This window comes from Papilio machaon, chromosome 16, assembly GCF_912999745.1.
Source record: "Papilio machaon chromosome 16, ilPapMach1.1, whole genome shotgun sequence".
In the NCBI taxonomy this organism is placed as follows: Eukaryota; Metazoa; Arthropoda; class Insecta; order Lepidoptera; family Papilionidae; genus Papilio; species Papilio machaon.
The window spans coordinates 6,752,174-6,763,008 of record NC_060001.1 but is presented as its reverse complement, the minus strand read 5'-3'; the positions used below and the strand labels follow the sequence as shown (position 1 = coordinate 6,763,008).

Sequence of the window (10,835 nt, the reverse complement as noted above, 5' to 3'; positions counted from 1 at the left end):
CTACTATTATAAACAATAATAAAAAGGGCTACAACTTATAAGCAACGAAACGAATAATTTCAAACAAAATTGAAAATTCCCAGACATTACGTTGTTTGGCCTGAATTCCGCGCTGGCTGCAACACGCCCGTATAATTAGACGTACAAATGTAACTTGCGGAAGTGCAAACAGTCGAGCTTTAACTCCGAAACTGGTTATTCTTTTTTCTTTGTAACGAAAAATGTTTATTTGTTTAATGTCATCTTTATCAACAGTGGGCAGTACCCTTATGTGACTGCAATTAAATGACAGCTTTAAAATACTATACATTCAAAAATATTTATAAGTATCATCATATAGGTTTGCTTTTTACCGTATTTATAAACAAAAGTTCCATCGAACTTATTAATGTTAATTGTAATAGATTTTAAAATAATAATCACGAAATTCTGATACTCTATATCGCCTTATTTTTTCAATTTACAAAACTCACCTGTACTTTTGTTTTTATCTTATACATTTTGTATATACTAATCAAGAGATCATTATTTATTAATATATAATAATAATAATAAGCCTTTATTTAACATGCCAAACTACAGTGATAACATTTTTTTTTTTTGTATGAGTAAGAGGTTGTCATGTCCCCTGCTGGGTATAGGCCTCCTCCATGTTTCTCCACTTGTCTCTGTCGGCAGCTGTTCTCATCCAAGCTTTTCCCGCTATTTTCACTATATCGTCTGTCCATCGGGCTTTGGGTCTTCCTCTTTTTCTCTTGCCTCTTCCTGGACCAGACCATAGCGTCACTCGCTTCGTCCACCTGGCATCATCGGAGCGCATCACGTGTCCCGCCCATTTCCATTTTAGGCGCTGCGCCTGCTGTACTGCATCTATTAACTTCGTTCTTTGTCTGATGGTACGACTATTGAGTTTTTGGCTTATTTTGATATTCAGAATGCTTCTTTCCATAGCTCGTTGACAGGAACGTATTTTCATAATAGTATTACGGTCAAGGATCCATGTTTGGGCGCCGTACAACAAACTCGGAAGTATGGTCGAGTCTAAGACTTTTTTCTTTATTTTGAGAGATAATTTCGACTTCAGTATTTCTTTTAATGACCAGAACTTTTTCCACGCTATTTTTATTCGTCTATCAAGTTCGTCTTTGTGTCTCGTATTCTTTATAGATATTTATTTATTAATAGTGAGATAGAAAAAAACTAAAATGTTACCACACTATATCTATAGTTTTTAATTACAAAAATATGTAAACATTTTCTAATCCTTCATTAACCTTAATCGTGCTTCATTAATGAGTAATCTAAAAAAACTAATTTATAATCTGTTACACTCTTGTTATAAATTTACTGCGATTAACTTTGTGCTCGGTTGCATCCCGGATAGGATTTTGAGTATGCCCTCGCTTCGGCCACACACATTGATTAAAAAATGTAAAACATAGTGATGGGATGAAAGCATTTCTAAACTGTCAAAATCGACGAAATAATCTGTTGTTACATACTCTGGTAAATACTTACATATTTTCACTATTACTACTTACTGTTATAACTATGTTCATAAATTTATTTATTTAAAGTCTTATTAGCACTTTATACTATAATTTTTATGAATAGAATGTTATTTATGCAAATGCAATCAAATTAAATTGATGTATTTTTATTACCTGCATGCTTTAAAAGTTAAAAAATATGTATTCTTGTCGGTATTATAATTATACGGTCGATAATATCAAGAGATACGACGTTTTATTTAACAATTTTGATGAACATCCCTAAATATCAAAACTGTGTGGTCTCGTCGTGTGATGTCTCTTGTCTATGCTTTTAGTTGGCGGGATGGTTGACGGTTGGCGCGCTTTTGTCCTCTGTCGCTTCATGTCACGTAGATGATAAAATTAAGGAATTTATTGTCCATAACAAAAAGAATAAAATTGTACTTTTAAATACCATGGGCTCAAATTTTCGTGATGTTTATTATAATTAACATTCCCGGTAAATCAAAACATGCTTTACTTAGACCGTAATCTCAAATACGAACAGTTTTATCTCTTCTTGGCTTAAGTACTTGCTATTTTATATGGGTTATTACGACACGTTTTCGAAATAAAAGTTAGGTTATTAATAACTTTAGTTAAATCTCTAGTATCTCTAGTAGTCGTAGGTTACATATTTAATTACATTTTATTGAATAAATTTTGATTTTTATTCCATTAAAATTTTATTGTGTTTCTGACGCCACCTGTTAGAAAATTATAACTCAAAACTCACGCCTGTAACCCAAAGGAGTAGGTAGAGATCACGGACCTACATTTGGTATGGCGTGAAAGATAAAAATTATAAAACCAAGAATTATGTATGGTATATTTTTTTTATTTAACTTAGAAATACAATACAACAATCCTAAACCGTACGGCAAGTTTTTTCACAGGATATAAAGTTACAGTAGCAAATAAAATAAAACATCAAACGGCGCGCTGGTTACGGTGTTAAGGTTATGGATTATAGAGTAACAGCTAGCATTGTTGCGACGGGGATAGGGTTACGCTTACAATCGTTCATTGTTTCGAATGATTTGCGTAATGGCTGCTGGCAAAGTTGTGGCGCCTTTTTATTATGTAAACCCGAAGCGAATAAATCGTACGATTTTCCAGAGTATAGTTACTAAGTTGTATAAATCGTTCTACTTAGATGGAAAGCAAGATATTCGATGTAAGTTAAATGTTAGTAAAAAAGATAGCACGTACTCAGTTTGGTAAATGTTGCATTTGCGCCTAGTGAGTCGATAAGACTACTAAACAGTTCGGAATGTTTGCTGTTTTTAAAACAAAAGGAGTCATCACGGGAGGACCAGTCATCCGCAACATTGAATTAGTAATTATATTGTGAATTCATCGTCTAAAAAGTATTTAATTCTAAAGTTTTACGAGGAAAAGAAACAAGATAAATCATCTAGTGCAACTTCTGTTAAATCTAAAATATAAATGACAGAATGAAATAGAGTACCTTTGCCCCGCTGACATTTTGAACGCTGTTGATTTACGGTTAGTCTTGCATAATTTAGCTAGCCAGCTGCTAGTCGCAATTTGTTGGATTCGTGCAATCAAAATTCTATAACCAATAACTCATGCACGATGTTGCTACGAGTAGTTATTGCTTGCAAAACAGAATCGGGTAGATCCCATTACTTGTATTACATCGGGCAAAACTGTTTTGGCCGGTATTTGAATTATGCTTTGAAGGAAAAAAAACTTACATAATTGTAATGATTTGTTAATTATATCAATTTTTAATACCATTTTAAAGGTTACAAAAATGTTCCAAAATATTTAATAGCACAGTTTCAGTTTATTACCGACATAAATAAATAATTATGAGGATTACATAGCACCCCGATTCACTGCTGGAAGCCACTGTCAGGTCAAGCGATGATGCCCTAATTGCAACTTGTATTCCACCGCTAACAGATAAATTGGAGCGCCCCTTAAAGTACGGAAGTCTCAAAATACCACCTGAACGGTTCCGCGTATACATGGTGGTGGTGGCACACTTGTTTGAGGAGAGTATGGGAACACCAAAAAGTCTGTGTCTTTGTTTTTTTTTATTTAATAGTATAATATAAACGTCAATATAAAAACGTCAAAAGTATTAGTGTTATTTTGCGAAACGAAACGTTGGCGTAACGTGAGCGCCGTGAGCGTTAGTATTAATGTCACTTTTATGTCATTTGCGTCAACTTCATTTTGAACATTTCCATTCCATTTTTTATTAAATTTATAGCATATTTAAGATTTAAGATTTGTCCAAATATCGATTTATACTTTTTACGTACTTGTTACCGGTTTAAAAGTATTTACTCAAGATATAAAAGTGAAAGTGTAGCGAAAATAAATCCTAATCGTAAGGAAAAGTCGATCTTAAATGCTTGTGATCCGGCAAATTACGAAATATTCCTTAAAATATTCTAAAAAGTTGTAAAGTTCAGTTAACAGATTTAGTGAAAAACTCACTAGATTACAGACATAAAAATTAGGTTTCGTGATTTACTCATTAATTAGTTAAAACTACAAGAAGTAATTTGTAAATTTCGTGTTGAGTCATTATTACATGCTATGTAATAAACCTTAAACTACAACATTACGAAGCTGTGAAATCGTAAGACGGACGTACAAGCCACGAAATGATGGACAAATTGAAATGTTTTTGGTCAAAAACCAATCGTTGGCATCGCGGTGAGTATTTATATTGCTAAAAGTGAATAGGTTCAAAAAATTTACTGTGAAAAAAAAGAATTATGCGATAGTTTCGATTTCTATGTTGAAATTACAGCTTATTATTTGAGATCATGATTTTTGAGTCTCTTTTCATGTTTTATTTCATAGAATTATTCATTTTTAAAATTAGTTATTTATAATAAGTTATACTATCATCTTACTAATATTATAAATGTTAATGTTTAGATGGATTTGTTTGAAGGTTCGTCTGGAATTAAACATTACATACAACACAATCTTGATAAAATTTGACACAGATGTAGAACATAGTCTGGAAGAAAATCAGATTTTAAAAATTGTCTGTCACTAGTAGTAGTTATCCTTAAACGGCAGGCCCAAATATGAAGGGATTTTTATCGGAAGGTAGCTGATGAATGCAGGATTAACTTAGGCTAATATTTTTCCACGCTAATGAAGTTGCGAAAAAAAAACGTCAAGTAGTACATAAATAGTTTGAAAATTATCAATGTTGTTATTAGACAAAGTTAACACCTCTTAAAATGTAACCTTGACAAGTGCTAATAAAAAAGGTGTTAAATTCAACCAGCGTTTTTTTAGGAGTAAGTTTCTAGTGTACTATGTAAATTTAATGAGATAATATACTCTGGGAAGATAAATCTAATTACACCTCATCCTTCACAAACCAGCCACTTTGGCTATATGAAGTCTGATGTGTTTGATACATATATGTAAAGAAGTTGTACATAACCCATTGAATGGAGAGTTATTGAAGAAAAAAGAAAGCTCTTAAGAGATTAAATTATTTTTATTTAATGGGTTATTTAAGGATCCATCAATCATGTGAGGAAAAAAATCAGACCCCCGAAACATCGGGGGAGGGATAATTACTTGTTCACATTAACTTGGGTGCTTTTCACAAATTTCAAACATGTTGTATGCAAATGTTCATATGAACAAGCACTAAAATGAGATATTAAGTTTATTTTCTAACTGATGTCAAAAATTTAATTAAATAATTCTAATTTAATTTTAAATCATTAAATTAAATAATTATTAAAATTTAAAGATAACATTTTACGATAAATTTTAGATAAAATTTCTACGTAAATTATTAAAAAAAATGTTAATCTGGCTTTAGTCTGGGGATGTCTAAAGTTTTTTTAATAATTATATTTGTTACAGTGATTGCTCTGTTTGTACTTGTGGAGTTAAAAGTGTTGCCCGGAGGTCAATTAGGCTTTCAATGCAATGACCCGGCACTCTCACACCCCTTCACTGGAGACACAATTAGTTGGAAGTGGTTGATGGGTATTACTTTACTTCTGCCGTTGGTTATTGTAAGTAAATATCAACTTAGACTTGTGTGTGATCCTGCAGTTATATCTGTCTTTTTACATATATTAGTTTGTCTTAGTTTTTACTTGTGTACAGTAAGTGCAAAGTGGTTACATCTAGTCTTCTAATTAGTCTCCAATATCTTACTAATATTATAAATGCAGATGTTTAAATGGATAGATGAATGTTTCAACTTATCTCCGGAATGACTGCACAGATCTTGATGAAATTTGGCATGGTTGTTGAACATAGTCTGGAAGAACACTGGCTACTAATATTTTTTTTAATGTAGCGCGGACAGAGTCGCGGTCGATAGATAGCGTCTCATTAATGTTTTTTACAACCTTTAATGTCAATCATTATCTTTTCCTACTATTGAAACAAAGTAATTGATTATTTTACAAAGTATTAATTTTAATTCATTAAAAATAAGAATCACTAGCTTGTAAAAGTTGGTAAAAATACGAAAAAAACTTAGCTAATTACAATGATAAGTGAAAACGAACCGTGAAAAATTAACCATCTGCGCACTTACTTTTTGTTAACAAATTTGACCTTGTTTTATATTATGATACTATTCGGATGTAAAAAAAAACATGCATAATAACTAGGTACTTTTTGTATATATTTTAGATGTTAATAGTTGAGAGACAATGTAATGGAAGCGAAAAAAATTATTTAAACAAGAAGAATGCATTATGTTGGTACAAGGAGTATGTATATGGTGTCCTGATCAATTTAACAGTCATACAGACTTTGAAATTAATTGTTGGTTCTCCGAGACCTCACTTCTTTGATACATGCCAACCTGAAGAAGCGATCACTTGTGTTGGGTAAGTATAATTTTGTTTTTATTTCATCATCATCAGCACACTATACAACCCACTGAGGAGCTCGGAGCCTACCCTAAGTTAGGGGTGACTAGACCATAGTCAACCACGCTGGCCCAGTGCAGGTTGGTTGACTTTATACATGTCATTGAATTTTTTCTTAGATATGTGCAAATTTTCCAGCTGCGGGTACATTTATAACAAAATGGATATTATGGAATATTTACTAGTTTTTTTTTATGTCTTTCAGTTCGGAATATATATCTAGTTACACATGTACCAAGGCGTATTGGCTCAGCCAGTCGGATAAGAGCTTTCCCTCCGGACACACTTCTCTAGGATTACATGCTGCATTATTCATAGCGGTAAGTTGATTTTATTTCTCCAAATGGAAATAAGTAAAATATAATTTAGTACATAAAGCTGCTTTAGTTTCACTTTTGGCCACCAGTGGGTAACAAGTTGCACTATATACTAGTTTAACAGTAGTAGACGCCAGTAACATCTGTTGGTCAGCTCGCCCGGTGAAATACCACAACCACACAGAAGACAAAACAAGTAGTAATAATTCCGCATTTCGTCTAATGAGTGTATGGGCCGAAAGCCTCATCTTTGCTCCTTGGATGGGAAGGGTAAGTAAATTTGACAGAGTAGGGACACAGGAAGGGGAAATATTTTATTTCTGTGTGTATTAAAAAAATGCATTATTTTTTAGTACTACCTACATCGTCGTGGGGCTAGTGTGGGTAGAGGTGCAGTGGGGGTTGCACAGATAGTGTGTGTATTGTCTGCGGTGTGGTGCGGCTTGTCACGAGTACAGGACCGGAGGCACCACTGGTGGGATGTACTTGCCGGAGCAATCATCGCTGCACCTATATTACTCTATACGGTGAGTGTCAATAGTCCACTGTTCTTGTTCATTTGAAATAGACAGTGTAGTGGTTAAGAGTATTGACTACAAGTTATGAAGTAGGTTCGAATTCATTGTTTGATATTTTAACAATAATTGATTGGTTAATTTAACCGCAAGTACAGTGCTGTTGGAATTGTAATGAAGGTGATTTTGTGGTTAACGGTTCAAATTGTTAATCAAGTAGTGTGGGTTTGATTCTGCTGTTAGTTAGACTACTTTAGTTGAAATAGTAAAGCTGTTATTAAATGATTTAATATTGGTAGACGTCAACGGACGGAATTGTCCTCGCTCAGTGAAATACCACAACCTCATAGAAGACAGACGTCAAGTGGAAGTAATTCCAAGTACAGTCTGATGAGTGTGGTGCCGGAGATCTAATTTTAGTCGTCTTTCCCTTCCCAACCTTTTCTTATAAGGAAAGGATGGGAAGGGGATGTGGATTTGATGAAGGAGATGCATAGGAAGGTTAAATATTCTCTTTTTGTGTGTCTCCTCCTTCTTCGATTGAGGGTAGACAACGCATCTGTGATTGCGAGTATCTTTGACCAGCGGTCGCTTCGCCATTTCGGCGATAAAAAAAACTGAACAGATATTTCCAAAGGAATGTAAAAGTTTCTTGAATTGACCGTACAAATATCAGATTCTTCTTACAATAGACCAATACTTTTCATGAACATTTTATAGGTCATTTTTAGCCGACTTCAAAAAGAAGGAGGTTATCAATTCGACTGTATGTTTTTTTTATTTTTTTTTATGTGTGTTACGATTTTGATAAAAAATATTTTAATCGAAAGGAAGTGCTTCCAGATGGGTCCCATTTTTTTTTAAATTGTATAATAAATCGACATTTTTTTTACAGATAAAATCTCTTTGCAAAGATTTCTCTTGTACTAACATTAGGAATGAAGTGAGACAAGAAACAAAACCATTAGACAATAATTGTCATTCCTAACAGTATTATGTCAGTATTAATAGACAATATAGAACTAGTGGTGACAGTATTCTATATAAAGGGCTATCCTTTGATTATTTACAACACGTGCGCTATAACATGATACCTAAATGACGTCATTGTTGTATAAAAAAATTTAATCGCAAAATCCTTGTATTAATGTATATTGCTATCTTTTTTTTTTCCTTTCACAAAAGAGACAGTAATTTGAGTCAAAAATGTCAAGATATTCGAAACTTAATTCGTTAAAATGGTAATTAAATTCTCCAGCTTTTTATAGAAACACATTTATTGTGCATATCATGTTATTGTGTACGCATAGTATTTAATATTTAACGTATTTTATATAATTCTATATTCCTTGTATTAAGTACTTTAGAGGTTTTTATTTTAATTTATTTTTATTGCTCAGCGATAAAATCGTCTGAGGCTTTTAACTTTTTTTTTAGCATCATTATATACTGTTCCTTTATTTTTATGTATTAATTTTTTTCTACTTCATTAAAAAAATAAGCCGCATTAAAAATAATTAACATAACTTAAAATAAGGAAAAAATATAATTTTATACAAGTGAATAAAAATAATATTAAATATGATTATGTTAAAAGTCATGGCTTTATAGTCGAGATATAAAAAAAACATTATTTAAAACACTTTTCTACTGCATTATCCATCTGTGTATTTGGACTTTTGTATTTACACGTACTATCTTTGTTTTTTTTTTAATATATGTAAGGGACAATAGTATGTTAATACCAGTCGAAAGCCGTAGTTAAAATCCGCACCAAAGTATAATTTAATATTTAAAGGTACAGTCATCATCATAAGTGTATTATCTTTTAATAGAAAATATTAATTGAGTGTAGTTTTTGTTTGTGAATCTAATTTTGATGTTGACTGTACTTAATTTCAGTTAGATGTAAGAAATATAGTAAAAATGTATGTAATACATAAAAATTATTTTAAAAACAAAATGTTTTTATGCAAGTGTTTCGTTAATGGAAACACAGTAAAAGTGTTACAAGTGTTAGATAACAGTTCCAAAGTAAATATTTCTATATATTAATATATATATATATATATCATCAGTCATCATCATCAGCTCACTATACATCCCCACTGAGGGTTCCAGAGCCTACCCTAAGTTAGGGGTGACTAGGCCATAGTCAACCACGCTGGCCAAGTGCGGGTTGACTTCACACATATCATTGAATTTCTTCTCAGATATGTGCAGGTTGCATCACGATGTTTTCCTTCACCGTAAGAACGTCGTAACGTAAGCGGGATTCGAACCCAGGACCTGCAGATTGCAAGTCAAGTACTTAACCCCTGAGCCATCGATGCTCTATTAATATAGATATATCTATACAGTTAATAAAAATAATAGTGTTTGTAATTTTTTTTATCGGTTCGTTCTGTATAACCTCCAAAATGGCTGACAAAGCCGCGGAATATCGCTAGTTTTTTTTCATATATTTATTATAATTTTCTAATTTTGTGTGTTTGATTTATATCTCGTGTAATTTATTTTAATGTCATTCTTTAGATTTCTTTGACGTCTATTTATATGTTTATACTATGTACGTATATAAATGTATGGAGATCTTTTGAATTTATGTATTAGTGCAAAATTCATTTGTCATTTTAATCTATAAAAATGTGTTCGCTTTCAATTATTTTCCTTAATTAACTTAATTTCCTTTTGTGTATACGAATTTTAGTTGATGTATAAATTTTGTGATACTTTTTTTTTCCATATATAATATGGATATTATATATTTTGAACGGCTTTTTGTTTGGAATATATTTTAAAATTGAATTTCAAATTTTTTTTATATAGTATATAAAAAAAAAATTAAAAAGTCTATACAATTAGTAATAATATAGACTTTTTTTATATAAAAGTAAGTCGTAAGAGAAATTCAAAATGTTTTTGCACTTTTATAAGCATCAATATTGTGATATATCGTGATAAATAAAATGCATATGAAAAATACCAAAAAAAAAATCTTTCATTTTCTTAATAAATAAAACAAAATGATAATTAGTTTTTTTATTTATGTATCCCCGATATTTATAATTATATAATAAATTAACGAAAAAAAAGATTCTTGTATTATTCAGAAAAAGGAAGCTTTTTCTTTAGTTAAGGAATCAATGTTTTAACAAATGTATAGGGAACTTAAAACTCTGCCTACCTTTTAGTAGCGAGGGTGTGAATTTTTTCACAGAAATGTAATTTTAGATATGTCTTATATTTGGAAATTTATTGAGAAATTATTAAATTTTCTGTACTCTTATAAAAAAAGCTATGGTTCGTATTTATTTAGTAATCTATATATATAAAAGAAAGTCGTGTTAGTTACACCATTTATTACTCAAGAACGGCTGAATCGATTTGACTGAAAATTGGTGGGCAGGTAGCTTAAAACCAGGAAAAGGACATAGGATAGTTTTTATCCCGTTTTCTATTTTTTATTCCGCGCGAACGGAGTCGCGGGTAAAAGCTAGTTGACTATTAATTAGAAAATATAGGAAATAAATACACGATTTGCTTAAACATGATGCGAGA

The 10,835-nt window shown here is 31.6% G+C and overlaps 1 protein-coding gene across 1 annotated transcript; it reads left to right on the top strand.

Annotated features, from left to right (window-relative positions):
- Positions 1–3,815: 3,815 nt before the first annotated feature.
- LOC106716476 (phospholipid phosphatase 1-like) lies at positions 3,816–7,322 on the top strand. The gene is made up of 5 exons (XM_045681671.1): positions 3,816–4,229; positions 5,415–5,569; positions 6,201–6,400; positions 6,648–6,762; positions 7,113–7,322. Exons 1-5 carry the CDS (start codon positions 4,178–4,180, stop codon positions 7,320–7,322), a joined length of 732 nt encoding a protein of 243 aa, XP_045537627.1. The 5' UTR covers positions 3,816–4,177.
- The last annotated feature ends 3,513 nt before the right edge of the window (positions 7,323–10,835 follow it).

Excerpts from the sequence above, each read along its gene's own strand:
- LOC106716476 (XM_045681671.1), top strand. The coding sequence starts at position 4,178 with ATGATGGACAAATTGAAATGTTTTTGGTCAAAAACCAATCGTTGGCAT. Across the intron at positions 4,230-5,414 it reads AACCAATCGTTGGCATCGCG|TGATTGCTCTGTTTGTACTT; the intron begins GTGAGTATTTAT and ends TATTTGTTACAG. Across the intron at positions 6,763-7,112 it reads ATGCTGCATTATTCATAGCG|TACTACCTACATCGTCGTGG; the intron begins GTAAGTTGATTT and ends ATTATTTTTTAG.